A 22,206-nucleotide genomic window follows, 5' to 3' on the forward strand; every position below is an offset into this window, starting at 1 on the left:
AACCTACAGCTGTCTATCCCTAGTTTTCCAACTGTGCTAAAATTACTCTCTGTTCGTAAATTTTGTCTATCTTTTCCAGTAAATCTTTAATGTATTTATAGTAGTTATGTTTAAAGTCCTTATCTACTGGGTTCAACATTTGGTTAATGTGTGGGTCTGTTTCTGTTTTGTTTGTTTTTCTCTTGATTACAGGTCACATTTTTAACTTTTTCACTGTTCATCTAATTTGTTTTATATATATTATAGTAGATATTGAATAAAAAAGAACAGTAGCGACTGAAGTAAATATTCACTCCAGAAAAGTCACACCCCTTCCTCTGTCTGACAGCTAGTTTGTGATGTTTATTCTCTTTAGTCTAATCTCCAGTTGAGCTGGGTCTGGTTTGAGTTGTTTCAGTTTGCTACTTGTTTGAAATGTTTTGAAAGCAGGATAAGGTCTCTCCCTTTATCAGGGCATGTGATCTGTGCTCCAGTGAGTCTAGAGATCTCTCTCTCCTTCTCCCCCCCTACCCCGTCCCCCTGCTTTAAAGTCCTGCTACCAGTGTTTTGTGCCTTTTCAAGGGCTTACTGCTCTTGGCCTTTCCCTGCCTCCTCTCTGGCTTTCCAAGTCTTGGCTGAAATCTCTCTGTCTTCCTGCCCTGTCACCAGTCCTTGGTACAGTGAAAGTTCAGTAGAAAAGACTTGATGGGCAGGTGTTCTCAAAGGGATCTCTCTCCCCTTTTCTGCCCTGGCCCTAGCTCTCTGCATGTAGCTACTGTGTACACTTAGTTAAGACTGTGAAAAAGAACTGGCAGGCTGTACACACTCCCTGGGTCTCCTCAGGACTCTAATAATCCATCACAGAGGTCCACAGATGGCCGTAAGAGTTTGGCTTTTTGTATACACTGATAGACGTCCCTCATCTATGGAGGTTTGCTTCTACTCTGTCTGTTCCCCCATTAGGAAAGTGACCATGGATCTTCACTCATCTAGGAAAGGCTTACCCTGATCTGAAGTTAGTTCATCCAGACTTCTTTGCATTCTCGGATCTCTGTAGGTAAAGCACAAAGGCATGGTTTTGTAGCCTATCTGGCATATTTTTGGTGTTACAGTGATAACAACTGTCTACTTCCACTTTTTATATACTAACTGAAACTATTTAACGATGTTTTAATCATTAATGGACATTAGACCTTAATGGTCAAATAGCAATATGAAAAATATTTTTTATTTTTCAATATAGATTGCTATCGTTTGTACTTAAATTATGGAAAGAATCATGATAATTCAGCGAGAAACTAAACCTTAGAAAAACTGTTACCTATTTAGTATTTTCAATTACAATGAAATTGACAGAGAAACTTACCAAAGTGAACTGCAAAAACTGTATTTGGAGTGATTAAGTGCTGGCATACAATAATGCTAATTTTGAGTTGAAACCCAAACACAGACCTGAAACATGTTAGAATAAAGTTGCTACTTTCTGTGAATAGTGTAGATATGAGTAACAGTGGCCTACATGTTTTAGAAAAGTAAATTGAATGTTGTGTACCACAAATATGTCTCTGGAATGTACACATCTGGATTCTCTACTTACCTAAACTGACCCTTTTTTTATCACATGCATACATCATGCTTTTGTGCTACCAGGATGTTGATTTCTAACAGGGTGCTATGTCTTAGATAAAGAAAGTGGCTTAAAGAAAGTGGCTAGCATAAACTTTGCTTCTTGAGGCCTCTCAGGACATCAAAGGGACTTGGAACTGGCTAAAAGTCAGCCAATAAAGATCGAATTTTCTAAATACTTGCATCTACTAGAGCTTGAAGCTAGTAGAGTTTAGAGGGGCTGCAAAAGACATTCTAAGGATTCACAGACTACTTGGTTCATCAGCCATAAAAACCACTGGGCTCTTCACCCAAATTTCTTGACTTGGAATCTGTGTCCATGCTGGTGAACCAGTAGTAGTGAGGAGAAGAGATTGCACATATTATTTATAGAAGTGACATCACTATTTCATCATATTGTGGTATTAAAATATAAGGTGCAGTATATTTAGGAAGCTTCCAGAGACCAGGGACATTGTCTTGTTTACTTTTGGATCTTTTTCATCTCGCAAGGCCTGCCAAATAATCACTGTTCAATAAATATTTGTTGAAGAACTGATTGGATGAATATTATGGAAATATTTTACGTGAACTGGAAATATCACTGGATGCATCCATATTTTAGATTTCCTGGTACTGTGTTGGATTAACATAGCAGCTTGCATTATTTTTACTAGGGACTAATAGAAGGATATCAGTAGGATAACAGCCATGCCAACTTTAATTTTAAAAAATCCAGTTATTCTTTGGTGGTAGATTATAGAAATTTTGCAAAGCTTCAATGAAACATTTTCTAATAAAAAGAAGCCAGTGATTGTTAAGGTATACTCCCACGTAAGGAGACTGTCCATAAAGGTGAGAGTAGAAGGTTCACTTGGTAGACAGTTGCTAGAATGGGAAGACCAGTGAAGGGAGATCAGCACAGAAGGGGTCAGGCACCAGCTGACAGAACAAGGAAACACCCCTGAAATCCACATCCCATTATTATTCCTACATTTTTTATTGCAAAGCAGACATGAATTTAATTTGGTTTACTACAGTAATGTATTCCTGTTATCTGCTCTTATAAGGACCAGCTGCCGTAATTCTGCCTTGCTGATTCCCTACTTCATTTATCTACTTTGCTCTTGTGAGTTCTTATAGAAAATGCCACCCCATTTTCTTTCCTTCACTTCTCTTGCTGTTTGGCTTTACAGGTCATCCACATTACTGTTGATCCTTAGAGGGAGTAGTAGAATTTTCATAGATGTGTGCTTTAAATCCCGAAGGGCACGTAGTCAATAGTTGAAATGTAATGGATTTGGAATGGTAGCACAACCACAAAAATAACCAAATAAATAAATGTGTAACTATGCGGGTAAAACCGAAGACTTAGGCCACAGTCCCAGCACTGGCAGTAACAGAGAACATCAGTGGAGTCGCTCTTCCTTTGGGCTGTGAGGACTTTGGGCTGGGAGAGACTGTAAGCAGGGAAAGCTATGAAGTTCAGAATGAAGGAGATGGAATCATAGTGATAAAGCCTCCGCACAAGAGCAGAAAGATTCTGTGGCACAGCCAGTGAGAGTGCTCCCCAGCACTGATTCCAGCCATGTACCAACCAAATAAGAGATGATTGTACTCTCAGTATCAGGATCATTTAAATAACACAGCTTATATTCAGTGCAAAGCACGGGGAATTTTTTTGTTTCTTTGCTTATTTTTTTGTTTTAATTTCAGGTTTAATCAGACAACATTATAAGCTATCCCAACCTTTCTGGGAGTTATACTTTCCTAGGGCTTGTCTGCAGCGTTGGAACTTGGAACTTTACTATTAATAATAACCTTAAGCATAATAACCATGTTTATGACTTCTTTGTGTGCCCAGGCCCAAGGAAAGGCCTTAGATTACATTCTCTGTGTCTCTGAGAAATGCTCTAAACACAACATTTTTTCCCCTTCTACATATAGGTCAAAGGGCAGGGAAAAGCACAGTTTGGCTGCATATATTCTCATTTACTACGTAATTAGTATCTTTCCTCCTTAGCCTCCCTTTGAAGCTAAAGCTAGTGGCATTCCTAAACTTTATAGTAATCTTTAAGCTTTCTCATTCTACACAAAAATGTTGGTCCCTTACATCTTTTTATAAGGGTTTGGTGATTATTAAAAATGCTATGCTTTATGATAACATTTTTCATATGGTTTTAAACCCATATTTTAAGCAGAAGTATACAGTTATTTTCCTGTAGCTCACAATCTATTTTGGAATTAAAGTTTCTGGCATGGATATTTTTTAGGACAAAATAAGTTAAGTGAGCATTTTTGCTAACTAATTTTAAGATTCCTGTTTCTTTCTTTTTCTTTTTCTTTTTTTTCCCTATTTTCAGCTTTCTAAGAAGTACGGAGTCCATGTTTGTGGAGAAGGTGGAGAGTATGAAACGTTCACTTTGGATTGCCCTCTATTTAAGAAGAAAATAATTGTGTAAGATATCATTTCAGCATTTTCTTCCCCTTCCTCAAATTTAAGTGATGGAAGCAACGTAACATTAAGCTGGAGGCAACTTTTGTTAAGAGAAATAGAACATGTCCTCCAAGTTCACAAACACTCAATTTGTTTAATACCAGTGAAGTCGTCTGAATACCTAAATCAATACATGACAAGAGGAGGCCTTCATAGAAGCCTATAAACTTTTTAGACATTGCACTTTCATTTACTTGCTGATTATGGCCTGCAGTAAAACTGGTACCTACACACTGACACTTTTATCCTTTCATGAAGTGTGAATTGCCTATATTATTTATCTTTCATTACAGCTACATTTGATAAACTGCCACATCAGTAGCCTGTGGGTTCCATTAACTCTGTTCTCTTTTTCCTTTTTCTTGGCTTTAATAACTTAGAATGGTAATACTAAACATTTCTCTTCAGTTATTTGGGGTTATTTTTACATATGAACTTTGTTTTTAAATGAATTCTGTTTTATGGTGAATAGTGTGATTTCTTTGCCATAAATTGTTAGAATTCGTGTAGCAAAAAATAGGAACTTTCTTCAGTTTGTTAACATTATTATCCATACTCTAATTTATATCACTCTTCTCATATGCTAAGAGAGCACTTTATTTGCTTTTCCTAAGCTCTTCAGCTTCTTGAAAAGATTGTCAGAATTATGCTTGATTTCAGAAACCTCACTTGATGAAAGACTAGAATCTTGTATCGAATGGACAGCTTTAATATTTTCAACACTGAAAGGTGACTTCTTTGTACATATTAATAATGAGGGAAAGAATGTTCTAAGAAGTTAAGACAACTCCAGGTGAATTTTCTAAAAATTACATTTATCTTGGGAAACATAGCCATGACCTTTTCATTACCCTATGCAATATTCACCCACTCTTGCTTCTCTCATTTCTTCTAACTTCTCTTCCATTAATAATCATCAAACATAATAATAATATATTTGGCAAATATATATCAAGTACCTATTATGTCTAAAGCATTCTACTGGGCACCACTGATGTTGAAACATAGTTCCTGTCTCCAGAAGGGTGGAAGGAAGACACATCTGCATAAAATTGTGACACAAAATGGTAGAGGATAAGAGTCAGAAGAATAAGTTCATAAACGGGAGGTATTTCTTCTGGCTTCAATGATCACAAAACAATTCATTGAATGAACTGTGCCTTAGGTATTACTTCTATGAAATAATACTGTTTGGTTTTTCAAGAAAAACATTTCCATGCTAGGGTGAAATTATAGTATAATAGGAAACTTGCAATATACTTATTAGACTAACCAAATTAGAAAAAAATAAAAAGCACAATAAGAGAAAGAAGGCCAAAGAATAATACTCTTCCTGTTTATTAGACAACTTGAGGTCCTGGAGCACCCAGAAGTCTTTATGGACAACATAGAATTATAAGAAATGTACTGCTTTACACTACATAACCAGAAGGTTTATTTATCATAGTACTTTAGACCTGAAAAGTGAATCTTTCACCTCATCATTGTGTAGACAGAGAAACCTCAACCTGACTGAGACAATGACATGTTGGGAGTTAATCATGCTATTGAAGAGAAGGATGTCAGGGAAGGTGTATTAGAACCCTCTAGTGCCAAAATGAGCTGTTCAATTGAACTGGATAATCATTTGTTGAGGATAATTATGTGGGTGGAACTCTGCAAGCTGCCACCCTGCTCTGTAAAAGTTCTTCTGTAAGAATGGAGAGGCAAATCAGCAATACTGTAAGTGCTGACATACGAGTGTGTACCTTGAGAACAGAAGGGGGAGAACTGACATTTCTTTCTTACTCAGTTATCAGCTAATCACTAATCTGATTCTGATGCTTAAGCATGTTCTTTGATTTTTTTCTTCATAGGCTCTGCCTCACCTCAGCTTCGTAACTTTCTTATTTGACTTCTTTTCGCTAGATTGCCTTCCCATTTATCCCCACTTTGCTAAATCCTTCCATTTTTAAAGGCTTTGGTTGTTACTGCTTCCAGTGCTTGTCCTCATATCTGAACTCTCAGAACACACAGTAGTAGGCACTGATAAATGTTAAATATCGTGGAATTAATTTTTCATTTATTGTTTAGTTTTAAATATCCTATTTCACTTTTATGTGTTCCTTTCTTAGGTTATAACTAGAGGTTGTAGTAGTTGAATGGAAAAAGAATGTCACCTGCTATATGCAAAATCTTTCCTTCTCTTTAAAATAGAAAATGTCCTTATCATACCTATCTGATAAGCACTAAATGTGATGATGTGAATGAATATGCATTGCACATTCTAAAACTGTATATAAATTAAAGTTATTTTATTTAGAGATAGTTTTCCATGTGACACAATTAAAAGATAAGTTTAGACCTGGTAACTACTTGTTAACAATTGACTATTAATCATACTGGATCCTGTCAGTTAGAATGTATTTGGGGGGACAAACTTAATAATTTCTCCTGTTATATTTGACATAGTAGTGATCTTCCACAATTAGCATACAACTAGTTGATTATTAGGAATCCCCTTTTAAATGTCTAATTCAAAATTTTATGTTAAAAAAGGAGACTACCTCTATGAGGAGAAAAAATAAACTTTTGCATGCAAAATGATTTGATTATAATTAGGGTGTGTGTTTTTTGTTTTTTTTCAAAAACACAGATAGAATCTCTTGTATAATGAAATAATTTAGACAAATTAGGGTGGTTCTAGAAGTTTATTATAAGATACATTTTGCCCCGAATTCCAACTAACATTTTTAAAATCTTGTGGGAAACACTGGTATAACAGTCTTTGTGTGGAAGTAATTTTTTAAATTTTTGACTAGAACATTTTACAATTTACTTTTCACATCAATTAGGATGTGACTACTCACCTCTAGATACAAATTTTTAGATCAGAAAATGAGGGTTTTTTCCTGAGGAGCCTTGACAAAAGGAATTACAGCCTAGTCTTTAAGAAAAGAGGACAATTGTAGGTCCTCAAATAAAAAACCTACTTTCTCGGCATCCCTGGTGGCGCAGTGGTTAAGAATCCACCTGCCAATGCATGGTGCACGGGTTCGAGCCCTGGTCTAGGAAGATCCCACATGCCGCGGAGCAACTAAGCCCGTGAGCCACAACTGCTGAGCCTGTGCTCTAGAGCCCGTGAGCCACGACTACTGAGCCTGCACACCTAGAGCCTATGCTCTGCAACAAGAGAAGTCACCGCAGTGAGAAGCTCACGCACCACAACAAAGAGTGGCCCTCTGCTCGCCGCAACTAGAGAGAAGCCCGCGTGCAGCAATGAAGACCCAACGCAGCCTAAAATAAATAAATTTAAAAAAAAAAAACTACTTTCTTATTATTTCTTACTTTGAAATATATGTGTATGCATATCAAAAGTAAGAACTAAAACACGGGGAATATAGCCAGTATTTTGAAAAAAAAAAAGTAGGAACTAAAATCCCAATGTATTAATGAAGGTGATAACTTTCTTCTCACTGTTAATGAACACAGTTTTAATGTCAATCTTTGATGCAACCCCATATTTCCATTTGAATTGTCAATATACTACTGCTACAGAGTTGCTGTGTATGGGATGGATGGATGGATAGAAGAAACAATGGGAAGGAAGGAGGGATGAAAAGAAGAACTAAATTCTATGATTAAAACACGATGCACTCATCTTCCCCACTTACTCCTAGTTTCTACCTATTCAAGACAGAACTCAGCCCAGAGCATCATAATATGGCATTTAGCCGTGAGGATGAATCAAGTACTTTCCTTATCTGCCTTCTCATTTCTATTCTGTATCACTTAGGAATTTATTAGAATTTATGAACCATTTTCCTTATATTTAAATTTATATAATTATTTTTATTATGCTAGAGATAACTATATATTGTTATTGGTATACATATATGCTTATGTTCATGTACCCATATATATGCAGTATGCATGTATGAAAATGTACATATTTGTGTGAAGATAGGTAATTGAAAAATCAGTGTGGGTTTTTGATAGTGTCAATAGTTACTGTGTAAATGTAAAGATACTTAACAAAGTTAAACTATACAGTTATTTGTTTATTCAACAAATGATTGAAAATAAGGCAGTGTATTCTGCACTGAGCCAGAGGTGGAGTGTGGGGAGACAGGCAGACAAAGATGAACAAAACCTGGTCCCTCTCTAAGAAGGAAGACAAGCACACAGACACATAATTATAATACAGTGGATGTGTTATGAAAGGTCTGTAAATGCATTACCAAAGCACGTAAAGCAGAAAACTAGCACTGTCTGAAGATGTCAGGCAAGCCTTCACAGAAATGACGTTGGAAATGTCCTGTGAGGATACGGGTGAGCCCACGGGGAATATCTGCGTGCAGTTGTCTTTTCAGAGGGGAAGTAGGAACCAAGACCATGGCTGAGCCTCAAGAGAAAATATCAGGGTTTTGAAGTGAGAGGGTTAGGGCCTGATCTCTTAACTCGAGAGAGAGCCTGTAGTCAGGGAAGAGAGACTCAGACCTGACTCAGCTAGCTGCCCTTTTGAAGTCATAACTAGGGATAAGCCTAACGCAGCAGTGAAAGGGAGCATGGGATCTAGCTCTTGCCTACCGAGAAACCTCAGTTGTGTAAGAGGAAGGGGCTGCACTGATTACTTGTATTAATAGGGAAAGAGGAGGAGGGTAGCCAACTGGAAAGCATTTTTGCTGTGGTAGAGTTGTTCTTAATTTTCTGGGTCTCTCTGAGGGTATTCCAGCAGATTCTGCTCTAGGTTTCAGAGAAATCCATGAAGCAGACAGAAACCAGAGACCCTTGAAAGTTGAGTTTCAGGTGATAGTTTATGAAAGAAAAGCAGAGCAGTAGTGGCATTATTCTGTTTGAAGCTAAAAGCCATTGATTTGAATCTACTATCTGTCTCCCAGTTGATTCTAGCTTTGTATAACTGAGTGAAATGACATTAGTCAATTAGAGATTATGGATTTAATAGAATCCATAAAAACCATATTCCTCTTCATTTAGTGTTCAGAATGTTATATATTTTCTCTGGATAACAATCTTGATTCAGAATGCAATAATTGTATCAATTAAGTGAGCTATTTGCTGTCAATCTTCTGTTTCTAGTGGGAATAACTGTCAAGAGAAAGGAGGGCCCGAAACCCTTTCCACTGACACATCACTGGTTCAGGTTAATCATGGTTTTGGTGTACCCATTGTCCAGGATATCAAGACCAAGCTGCCTACATCAGGCATAATTCAGGCTCAGGGTCAGTTTCCAAAGCTGGGATTGGGAACATAGAGATTGAAATTTAATGTAAGAATGAGGTCATACACAGGAACTAGAATTTGAATCTATTGCGGAGCCAAGATAGGACCAGAACAGACAACTCTGGAGTAAATAGACAAGACAACTAGACTAGAGTTAACAAGGCAGAGAGACAGGTGGTAGAAAGCAAGAGGGTCTCCTCTTTTCTTTCTCTTTCTCCTCTTGCTCATTATACATTGAAGCATCTTTCGGTTAGGTAGTCTGTGAAGGCAGGTTATTACTTTCTTTCATGATCCCGACTCTAATGATTTTATTTCTATTATAATATTTTTCTTTTAAAGTCATAGAAGCCTGTTTTAATGTAATTTTTTAAAGCACTAACAAGATACGTATTTGATACTAACGGTTCATGAATGGTAGTTGATTTTTTTTTTTTTTACCATCAAACTGTTTTTTCTCTATCTCTGATCTTCCAAGTGAAAAGTAAACAGATTTTGCTCATGAAAATTTAATATATCGGATCCTAGTCTTTTGAGATTTCTTCTATTGTCGCTAAATAACTTTACATTACAAAAGTTAATTCAAAAATATTTTACATTAGTGGAAAAGAATCAAAGTAAGAATTTATTTTGCTGAACAACAATGGTTAAAGTGCTAACAGTGTACTAATATAAACATTGGAACTAGTTCCTAAGGCACTAAAGAGATATGAAAAATTTCTGCCTTTAGAATTTGAGTTAAAATGCAAAAACACTATTGCTTTCTTAATAAACAACAATAAAAGATAATTAGTTATTAGAACTTCACACATAATCTTAGTTATTCATATGTGCTTTACAGGGTATCTTTGATAAAAGTTGAGTTAATTTACATGTATCCATATGGTGCCAGCAAGCAGTTCATACTATTTTACCTGAATGTGGTAATTACTATGTCAGACAATCAATTTTAATAACAATGATATTGCAGTGTGAAGAGTTCATCTAGAGCTTAAAACCATCACCAGTACTGCCTTTGTGAAGGATAATTGAGATTTTGTGTGAAACACTGGATGAATTACCTCTTGAAAATGAAAAGAATAATGAAGATAAAGCACTACTGTTTAATGGTAGCCCATACCAACCAAATTTGTGAAAATGAAATTGAATAGAAGTTTCAAGTTGTAAAACTGTTCGGAGAGCTTTGAGTGAACCTGAAAGTTGAACTGTGTGTCCTCATAAAGATGAAAAGGTCTTTACTTAGTTTTGAAAGTTTAGTATTCTCAATCTTTTCCCCAATTAAATATTGGATTATTAAAAGTAGATGTTAATCACAAATTATGTAGTAAATATGTATACAATAGTATACTAGTGGAAATAAATGAGGATTTTTGGTCTTTTCTAGTCGCTAGTAAGAGTAACTTGCCACAAAACAGATTTTGCATAGTAGATAAATGTATTATAAAATTTTTTTATTTCAGGGATTCATCAGAAGTAGTCACACATTCAGCTGATGCATTTGCACCTGTGGCTTACCTACGCTTTTTAGAATTGCACTTGGAGGACAAGGCAAGTAAGTCTAAGATTCACAGCGATTTAAAGAGAAAATTGAGATATGTGCGTTGTCTCTATAGATGTAATTCTATAACAACAAATGAAAGGGTAAAAAAAAGTGATTTTTTTCAAATCCTCAGTAACTAAGAATTCTGCAGATGTTTATAGTTTTAAGAGCTCTATATTATATAAAAGATATTACATTTCTGAAGAGTTTGCAGTTCATTTGAAAAGGGAATCATATATACATTAATCAAGGAGAAGACAGGACGGTGTATAACCAAATATTAAATCAGCTAGAAAATTAAGAATTAGGTTATTGAGCATCAGCCTTAGGGGAAAGGTTTGAGGATAAATTGGATCTTCATTATACAAAGTTTAAGAGGAGAGGAAAGGGAGAAATTAAAGCTTTTCCAAAAATATACAGGGGAACAGACGTACAAATGAAAGATGGAAAATGAAGCAAAAAGTGTGATAGTTTTATTTTAAATACATTGACTGTCAAAATACAGCAGAAGTCAATTTTTAAATGTTTTGTGGAATAGTTAAGGTCTAGATTAGACCCTGTGATTGAAAGCTCTGCTCCTTGAGGCATAAATGATTGGAAGAAATCTGCATCTTTCGTGTTCTGTCATCAAGTCTTGAGGCACACCCACAGTCATATATATGATAGAGGATCTGAAGAACCAAGAGAATCAATGATTGGCAAAGGAAGGAGAAAAATGGGAACCCCAGTAATCTCTCAATCAGCAAGAGTTTCCAAAAGTAGAGAATAATATTTGGTGCCATTTCTCTAGAAAAACTAGAAAAGACAGGGTTGAAAAGAGATGATTGAATTGGGCTGAAAGATGACTATTGGTGACCTTTTACCAAAAAACTGGTAAACCTCAAGAGAATGAAGCTAAACTATCCAGACATCTTTCAGACCCACTGAAAGGAGCCTCTTACTTCTAGGTCTCTGCTGCTTTTGCTGCCATGGGCACACACAAAAAAATCAAAACCACCAAATTCTGGTTTAAATACATTAACCATTATATGTTCACCTCTACCTAAATAGCTCAGTATTTACACTATTTTGGTATTGCTTTGGTCTTCTCTGTCCATTTGCCCTCTTGCAGAAAAGAATGTTACTTCTTTAAGGTGCAGTACTCACTGACACTGAATAAATATGGTGCATTTCCTTTTTTTTCCTTAGGTGTCCCCAGTACCTGACAACTGCAGAACATCTAATTATATACATAACTCTTGAAAAGCATTTTGTTACTAAGCTGGTATTTTTATATTTTAAAAATCACATAGCATTTTCTCAATTATAATGTCCCACTTTTTTCATTACATTTTTTTATTCTTAGAAATACTTATCTTTATCAGAAGTTGATAGAACCATTGATTAATTGGTTAACACATCCAATCCATGATCTCTGTGATCAGTACCTTCTTTTTTCCCCTTTTACTTCATCTGAAATCCTCATTTCTGTAACATTTCTTCGCTTTCATCACACTGGTTTATTTTCTTCTTTCTTGTTCCTGCTTTCATCTCTGCCTATAGTATCCTAATGCAAAGGCATTTGAAAATGAGGATGAAAAGGCAATCACTGTATTTAGCTAATCAAGTTTATTCTACTGGGCGTCACCATTTTTGTTTTGAATATATTCATTGTTTCAACATTATTGGACAATCAAGAAGAATACCATTAACTCTTACGGGTTGTTTTATAACTGATTAAAAAATGCAGTTTTTCGGTATTACCTATGCTGACTTCAGACTACTTTTAGAGTTTGCAGCAAAATTGAGTGGAAGGTACAGAGAGTTCCCACACATGCACAGCCCCGCCAGCTGTCAACATCCCACACCACAACAGTACATTTGTTACAGTCAAGGAATTTACACAGACACATCATTATTACCCAAAGACCATAGTTACATGATGAGTCACTCTTGGTGTTGTACGTTCTATGGGTTTGGACAGATGCATAATGACTTGCATCCACCATTATAGTATAATACAGAATAGCTCTGCCTATTCATCCTTCCTTTTCCTCTAACCCCTGGTAACCTCTGATGTGTTTACTCTTGCCATAGTTTTGCCTTTTCCACAATATCATGTAGTTGGAATCATTTAGTATGTTGCCATTTCAGATTGGCTTCTTTCACTTACTAATATGCATTTGGATTCCATTGTGTCTTTTCATGGCTTAACAGCTCATTTCTTTTTTTTTTTCTCTTTTTTCTTTAATTAAGACAATTTTTTAGAGCATTTTTAGGTTCACAGAAAAATTGGAGGGCAAGTACAGAAATTTCCCATTTACCCCCTACCCCCACATATGCATAGTCTTCCTCATTATCAACATTCCTCCCCAGAGGAGTACATTTGTTACAAGTAATGAACCTACAGTGCACATCGTAATCACTCAAAGTTCATAGTTTACATTACAGTTCACTCTTGGCGTTGTACATTCTATAGATGACATGTATCCATCATTATGGTATCATACAGAATATTTTCACTGCCCTAAAAATCCTCCATGCTCCACCTTTCATCACTTACTACCTCCAACCCCTGGCGCAACCACTGATCTTTTTATTATCTCCATAGTTTTGCCTTTTCCAGAACGTCATATAGTTAGAATAATATGGTATGTGCCAATTTTAGATTGGCTTCTTTGACTTAGTTATATGCATTTAAGGTTCCTGCATGTCTTTTCGTAAGTTTTTAAATGCTTAATAATATTCCATTGTCTGGACATACCATAATATATTTATCCTTTCACCTACTGAAGGACATCTTGGTTGCTTGAAGTTCTGGCAGTTGTGAATAAAGCTTTTGTAAAACATCCATGTGCAAGTTTTTGTGTGGACATAAGTTTTCAACTCTATTGGGTAAATACCAAGGAGCGTGATTGCTGGATTATGTGGTAAGAGTATATTTAATTTTACAAGAAACCACCAAACTGTCTTCCAAAGTGGCTGTACTATTTTGCATTCCCACCAGCAGTGAATGAGAGTTCCTATTGCTCCACATCCTTGCCAGCTTTTGGTGTTGTCAGTGTTTCGGACTTTCATCATTCTAATAGGTGTGTAATGGTATCTCATTGCTGTTTTATTTTATTTTTTTTAATATTTATTTATTTATTTGGCACTCAGGATCTTTGTTGCCACCTGCGGGATCTTTTAGTTGGCGGTGCGCAGGATCTTGAGTTGTGGCATGTGAGCTCTTAGTTGCGGCATGTGGGATCTAGTTCCCTGACCAGGGATCAGACTCGGCCCCCTGTGTTGGGAGTGTGGAGTCTTAACCACTGGACCACCAGGGAAGTCCCCTCATTGCTGTTTTAATTTGCATTTCCCTCATGATGTATGACATGGAACATCTTTTCATGTATTTATTTGCTGTCTCTATATCATATTTGGTGAGATGTCTGTTTAGATCTTTTGCCAATTTTTTGTTCGAACTCTCTGTTTTTTATTATTGAATTCTAACAGTTTTCTATATATTTTGGAAATAGTTCTTTATCAGCTATGTCTTTTGCAAATATTTTCTCCGAGTCTATGGCTTGTCTCCTCATTCTTTTGCCAGTGTCTTTCACAGAGCAGAAGTTTTTAATTTTAATGAAGCCCAGCTTATTAATTATTTTTTTCCTGGATCATGCCTTTGGTGTTGTATCTAAAAGTCATCACCAAACCCAAGGTCATCTAGGTTTTCTCCTATTTTATCTTCTAGGATTTTTATGGCTTTGCATTTTACAATTGGGTCTGTTATCCATTTTGACTTTATTTTTGTGAAGGGGTATAAGGTTTGCGTCTGCATTCATTTTTTTATGTGTGGATATCTAATGGTTCTAGCACCATTTGTTGAAAAGACTATATTTTCTCCATTATATTGCCTTGCTCCTTTGTCAAAGATCAGTTGACTGTATTTGTGTGGACCTATTTTTGAGCTCTCTATTCTGTTGCATTGATTTGTTTGCCTATTGTATTGCCAGTACCACAAAGTCTTAATTACTGTAGCTTTATAGTATGTCTTCAAGTCAGATGATGTCAGATTCTGACTTTGTTCTTCTCCTTCAATACTGTGTTGACTATTCTAGGTCTTTTACCTTTCCATATAAACATTAGAGTCAGTTTTTTGATATCCACAAAATAACTTGCTAAGATTTTGAATGGGACCACATTGAATCTATAGATCAAGTTGGAAAGAACTGACATCTTAACAATATTGAATCCTACTATCCAAGATCATGGAATATCTATTTATTTCATTCTTCTTTGATTTCTTTCATCAGAGTTTTATGTATATATGTATATGTATATGTGCTTAGACATTCTTTTTAATGTTCATTGTTCTAACTTAATCAGTTAAATGTTGCCTCCTTTAGGACTTTTTTTTTTTTTTTTTTAATATCAGGCTTTGAGATGGCATTCTTAGGGTGAATCAGGAAAGAAATAAGTAAGAGTTCCTTTCCCAGAAATTTTACTACATCTCAGTGGATTGGGTAAAGCATTGGCCAAGTCACCAACTTTACTCCTGAGCTCACCCAGGTAGTAGACAAGGGGATTCTATAGAGGGAAAACAAAGTATAATTAACAAAAGAAAGATGAATAAATGCTAGAGGGCAAAAATGACAGATATTCTTCCACGTGTTTTATCAAATTCACATTGTTATTTTAAACTCATATTAACAAATTAATTAACACTCTACCCCAAATAATAGTGAGACCTCAAATGTATACTTTGAATACCACTCTGAAAATCCGTATCTGTTCCCTAAATTCCTTTAGTTTCTATTCACTTTATAACACATTTGCAATCTAGCTTGACCTCAGTTACTTTGATGTTGGTCTTTTCTGTCTTCATAATTGTTAATCATTTTCCCTGATAATATTGACTACCATCTCCTTGAAATTTTTTCCTATAATGTGTACATGTCATTGTACTATTCTGACTTTCCTTCCACTCTCTCAAGATTTCTTCTGTCTTCTTCAATAGCTTCTTTGCTTCTTACCTTCATCATATATATATAAATATATATATATATATATGCCTCAAGTTCTTTTTATGGCTCCATTTTATTCTTTGTCAGTATTTTCTCTGACAAAGACTGTGTCTTTTCCCACAAGTTTACTTTTTACCTCTATGCAGATAATTCTCAAGCACTCTCTTTCTGGACTTTCTACTGCTATCTTTTTTTTCCCCTTAACTCTACATCCTTATTTCTGACTGGCTGCTGGACATGACTGCCAATGAGTATCAAGCTCATTACGTACAAACTTTGAAATCATTTTCCCCTTCAAGTGCACCTTGTCCTTGTTATTTGTTATTTAACACAACTCTTTTCCCCCTAGTAACTCAGGCACAGAAAAAACAAATCATCTCTTCTTTACCATGAACATTCAATTGGTTATCTAATCCTTTATAAGTTAGTTTTAATGTCTTGTACACCAGCGACCCCCAACCTTTTTGGCACCAGGGGCCATTTTCGTGGAAGACAATTCTTCCACAGTTGGGGGTGTGGGAGATGGTTCAGGCAGTAATGGGAGCGATGGGAAGCAATGGGGAGAAGCAGATGAAGCTTAACTCACTCGCATACCGCTCACCTCCTACTGTGTGGCCCAGTTCCTAACAGGCCACGGACCGGTGCTGGTCCTTGGCCCAGGGGTTGGAGACCCCTGTTGTACACTATTCCATCTCCGTGCCCATCTCTGTAGTTAAAGTTGTATCTTGCCCAAACTCTTGGACAAGATAGAACTTCTTTAAGTGGACTCCTTGCTTTTATTCTCCCCATATTCTACTTCATTGCCATATTAGATTTTTCTTTCTAGTTTTTGTTTCTCTGCATAAAAATCCATAATGGCACTACATTGTTTTCTCAATAAATAAGATGTTTAGCTATGACATGTTGCCATAACATCCTTTTTCAGTCTTTCTCCCAGGACTGCCCCACATGTACCTTTGCTCTTGTAATACAGAACCATTGGAAAAGTCCCTTACCATGCCTTCTGCTTCTCTCCTCCCTTGCCTTTGCTTATTCTGTCTGTCTTTTTTGACTGTTTACATCCTGTCCATGATGTATGACTGAATTCAAATACTCTTATACACTTAGCCACACCAGATGAACTGCCCTAATACTTTGTTTGTTCCTTTCTTGTGACCATTAATTTAAGCAGCTTATGTTATAGTTGTTTAAGGACTTATTATTTCTACTAGATTGTAAATTTCTTAAGGGCTCTTCTTTTTTCATCTTCATACCCCCTACAACAGCAACTAGTTCTGCAATAAGAATTTTTTAATTTAACTGATTGTTATTTTCATACTTCATTTTTTCTTCTTATAGAATTTTATGGACGTGCTTCCATTTCATGTTGCATACCATTTTTCTTTTATCCTGTTAGAGAAAAATGCTCCAAGCAAACTGGAACATAAAATGCAGCCTTTAGAGAGGTTGTTAGTGTAAAATTTAAGTTATCACTAAGATTTGCACTTATATATAATGACCCTTAAACTTTTCTATTGAATAATTAACCTATTTAAATGTTACCTTTAAGTTAAAATATTTATTTATGTGAGTGTAAAAAGTATATCAACTAAACATGGGATCCCAAACAAAATAACTGAATAATGAAAAGCTCCAGGTTAAAAATGGGGAAATATATTAAAATTTCTTTTGGGGGCTCTGACTTTATTGCTTATGGCAAACTTGATGCTAAAATGAACCATACATCACTACTCTGACAGGCTTGAGAAAATGAAAAATACAAAGCTTTACATAAATCAGCCAACAGATCATATTAAAATGCATAACCTTTAACAGAAGAATAAAGACTTTTAACAATTCAGAAGCTCTTCCTTCCTTATGTAGTTGTTTTAGATTTTTCAAACAGCTTTATGAGAAATAATATTTCAAATTAATTATTGGCAAAGCCATTGCATTTATAAAGAGACAAGGTTCACGGAAATTTAGCCCCAATTTTACTAACGTACCCTACTATCACTTAGTACTTTCGTTTTTTGTTGAAATAACCCATCGGACAATTATATATTTTATATAATTATAAAAGCTCATATTCCTTCTAGTTGTAACTTTTAAAGACATCATAATTTCATGGACCATTCTTGGTCTTTCATTTTATTTTGCTTTTTTTCAGAAACCTCATCAAATATCTTGAAAAAATTTATAACATTAAATCATCTCTGTGCTTTTATTTTTCTCTTCAATCCAACAAATATCTGTGAGCACCGACTCTATTTCAAAAACTGTTAGGCCTACATGGAATTGACTATAATTATGGACAGAATACAGCATAATTCTAATTCTGATTTTAAATTGAAGTTATTATGAGTAATCATTATTCCCAGTATTATGATTACAATAACAGTTCACTAGCTTGGCTAATCTGAACTTAAGTTATGGCTATAATATATTGTTGATTCAAGGTGAAAAGTAATGTGTAGGATATGGTCTTGTTTTTCTAAAATATAGTGGTGGAGACAAGGAGCTTATATATTTAATTATATTTGATTAAGGATAGTAAGATGTAAGCACATAATAACCAGACTGATAATATTGGTTTCTTTGGGGAAAGGGAGCATGAAGGGGAAAAACAGAGAGAAGCTTAATTCTTTATATATCTGTAATTGTGACTTCTTACAATGAGCATATGTTTTTAAATTTAATATTTGATTAAGAAAATGAGGCAAATGAGTTCATCAGTGCTAAATGAGTATTTAAATGTTATTCTACAGCGTTTTAGTAGTCTCGGTAGAAAGAGATGCACTAGAGCCCTTTAAAACTTTCCATATAACTTAAGTGAAAACAGTACCCACGATGTGGGTTGAAATCTAGTTGATCCTATAGTAAAGTCTAAGCAGTGAATCTTGGGGCAAATAAATAAATAAATAAATAATTGGACTAAAAGTATTTGGATGGTTGGCCTCTTGATTATGTTGTGCATGGGAATTTACTCTCACAGCTCATAGACACATGTATAAATTTGAAGATCCCTGCCATGGAGATATGCTGCCACAGTCTCTATACCACCTCAAAAATATTTCCTTACAGAGGGACGAAAGAAGGAGAAAGATAAAGGATGACTTTTATTCGTCAACATTTGGTTCAGCACAACTTTTCTACCACATCCCACCCTTTCCCCATCTTTTGCCATCAAGCTAAAGAGCAGAAAACTGATCTAGTAGGCGGGAGCAAGGCATTTAGCAGGTTTTAAAACCTTATTCTATAAACCTTATTGATATAACTTGGGATTCAGGTAGATTTTGGCCTTAGGTACCGCTGTGCCAATGCTGCCATAAATGATCACTGAAGCAGATTAATAAATCAAGCGTCAGGGCTTCCCTGGTGGTGCAGTGGTTGAGAGTCTGCCTGCCAATGCAGGGGACACGGGTTCGAGCCCTGGTCTGGGAAGATCCCACACGCCGCAGAGCTGCTAAGCCCGTGAGCCACAATTACTGAGCCTGCGCGTCTGGAGCCTGTGCTCCGCAACAAGAGAGGCCGCGATAGTGAGAGGCCCGCGCACCGCGATGAAGAGTGGCCCCCACTTACCGCAACTAGAGAAAACCCTCGCACAGAAACGAAGACCCAACACAGCCATAAATAAATAAATAAATAAATAAATAAATAAATAAATTTTTAAAAATTAAAAAAAAAAAAATGAAGCGTCAGATTCACCCAAGTTTAGAGAGCTGCTTAACGCATTTCTGCCCCTAATGCATAGATTTCAGTAGTACCAGCAATTTATCAGTGTGTCAGGAAGCCATGAATCAAACTGGGCAGTAGAAGAGATTTTGAACCCAAATCTTGGTAGATTTAATCAGTTTGGGGCAGGATCATAAAAATAACCAATCAGTTGATTTCCTTCTCTTCCTTCAAATTCTAATTGACTAACTTTTTTTCTTTAATATTTACTTAGTTGTTATGTTCTCCCATGTAACTTTTTGTTCTTGGTGTTGTTTTAAAAAATAAAGTTTCTGATGGGTGTTTTCATAAAGTTTCACTTTGATGATTTCTCATAAAAGAGATGTGGCATACCACTTATTCATTTAATATATTTATTTGGTGCTTACATTTATATGCCTGACACTGTTCATTCAGTGGGGATACAATAGCGAATTGGACAACCAAAAATCATTTCTTTCATGGAGCTTTTATCCTATGGAATGAGACAGATAAACAAATCAAATATATAAAATAGAGGGGATGGGGGAAGTTGCCTCATTGCCCATAGAAATGAAAATTGGAGTTTATGGAATAAACATGATCTGAGAATCTTAGGCTGCCCTGGTGACAGGTTTAAACCCAGATTTAGGGTAGCAAGACTGGTTCTTTTGGTCATATACCAGATAGTGGTGGTGAGCTGTGAGTGGTTGGATTTGGGTAGGGAAAGGCTAAGAGTCTTGCCAGAAGCCTGTAGATACATCCAAAGAGTGATTCAGTGAATTAGAAGTCAAAAGAAAATATTCAGAATGAAGCATGGAGAGAAACAAAGATAAAAAATACGCATTAGAGGTTGAGAAATAAAAACAGTGGAAAGGTCTAAAATGTAATTAAAGTGTCAGAGAGGAATGGTATAATGGGTAAAGTGCACAAATTGAGAAGATGATGGTTCAGAACTTTCCAAAATTAATTAAACACACTAAGGTACAGATTCAAGAACCGCAGATGGACTAAAGAGAGATCCATATTTAGGTGTGTGATAATAAAACTGTTGGAAACAAAAATCAAGGAAAAAAATTGAAAATAATCAAAATGCATTTTTTAAAAAGGCTACATTCAAAGAAGCAACTATTAGAATGAAACCTAACTTTTAAACAGAAAAAAAGGGAATCCAAAACAATGGAGTCATATTCTTGGTAGTGCTAAATGAAAATAACCGTCATCCTAGAATCTGTAGCCAGCAAAAAATATCCTTCAAAAATTAAAGTGAAGGTACTTTCAGGATGACGGTAATGCATTTGTCAAAACTCATTGGTAGTGCACTTATGGTTTGTCCATTTCACTGTAATTTTTATCCTTAAGAAATAAATATTTTAACTCTAGTTAATAGCATTTATGTTAAAACCTTAACATACTTTATTATGCTTTGGTGTGTCTGCTAGTAATAATTTTTCTAAGTTTTTGTTTGAAAATTTCTTAACTTTATTTTTATTTTACTCCAACATTTTATTAAGGAAAAATTTAAACATACAGAAGAGTCTAAAGGAAAAAGAAATAAAGACCCTCCCAGTTAAAGTAAAACTGAGAGAGTTCTAGATTTGCCTTTTTTATGAGTATTGCTAAAGGGGGTTCTTCAAGTTGAAAAAAAAAAAAAGACACTAGACAGCAACACTAAAGCATTTGAAAATGTAAAGCTCTCGAATAAAAGGTAAATATATAGATGTATACAGAGTTTTATAATATTGTAATGGTGGTGTGTAAATTAATTCTAATTCTGGCATAGAATATTATAAGTAAAATCATGAAAAGTAACTATAAAACTATGTTAGAGGATACAGAATATACAGAGATATAAGTTGTGACATCAATAACATAAGGTAAGAGAGAGGAAGTATAAAGGAGTAGAATTTTATATGTGATTAATGTTAAGTTGTTATCAGTTTAAAATAGATTGTTATAGATGTTTGATGCAATCCCCATAGTAACCACAAAGAAAATACCTATAGAGAATGCACAAAAGAAATGGAGAAAGGAATCAAAGTGTGTCACTACAAAAAAAAAAAAAAATCAACAAAACACAAAGGACAACTGCAAAAGAGGAAAGGGTGACAAAATAACTAGAAGACTAGAAGACATAAACAATTAACAAGATGACAATAGTGAATCCTCTCTACCACTAATTGCCTTAAATATAAATAGATTAAACTCTAAATCAAATGACATTGGGGAGGGTGGAGATCAAGATGGTGGAGTAGGAGGATGTGGAGCTCACCATCTACAAAACACCAAAAATTAACATCTACGTGTGGAACAATTCTCATGGAAAACCAAATGACATAGAGTGGTTGAATGTATTGAAAACAACAACAACAACAATATGCCCTATATAAGAGATACACTTTAAATATAAGGTTATACATAGGCTGAATGTGAAAGGATGAAAAAAGGTATTCAATGAAAATGGTAACTAAAAGAGAGCAGGAGTGGCCATACTTATATCAGATAAATAGATTTTTAAGTCAAAAACTGTCAAAAGAGCCAAGAACATTTTATGATAAAACAGCAGCTCACCAGGACGTTATAACAACTATAAATATATATACACCTAACAGCAGAGCACCCAAATATATGAAGCAAACAGTGACAGAATTGAAATGAGAAATAGTAACACAATGATGGTAGAGATTTCAGCATCTCACTTTCAGTAA

At 35.3% G+C, this 22,206-nt stretch overlaps 1 protein-coding gene across 2 annotated transcripts in view; it reads left to right on the forward strand.

The window, feature by feature from the left end:
- Positions 1 to 13,671, forward strand: part of DPH6 (diphthamine biosynthesis 6) — a 167,313-nt gene extending 153,642 nt beyond the window's left edge. Inside the window, exons 7-9 of one of the 2 annotated variants that reach the window (XM_036843777.1) lie at positions 3,948 to 4,042; positions 10,762 to 10,853; positions 12,030 to 13,671. In XM_036843777.1, coding sequence (XP_036699672.1) covers positions 3,948 to 4,042; positions 10,762 to 10,853; positions 12,030 to 12,046 — 204 coding nt within the window. In that variant the 3' untranslated portion in view covers positions 12,047 to 13,671. The remainder of the gene's footprint in view (positions 1 to 3,947; positions 4,043 to 10,761; positions 10,854 to 12,029) is intronic. The other variant, XM_036843776.1, reaches the window with a different exon arrangement.
- The last annotated feature ends 8,535 nt before the right edge of the window (positions 13,672 to 22,206 follow it).

The sequence above is a fragment of the Balaenoptera musculus genome, chromosome 2, assembly GCF_009873245.2.
Source record: "Balaenoptera musculus isolate JJ_BM4_2016_0621 chromosome 2, mBalMus1.pri.v3, whole genome shotgun sequence".
In the NCBI taxonomy this organism is placed as follows: domain Eukaryota; kingdom Metazoa; phylum Chordata; class Mammalia; order Artiodactyla; family Balaenopteridae; genus Balaenoptera; species Balaenoptera musculus.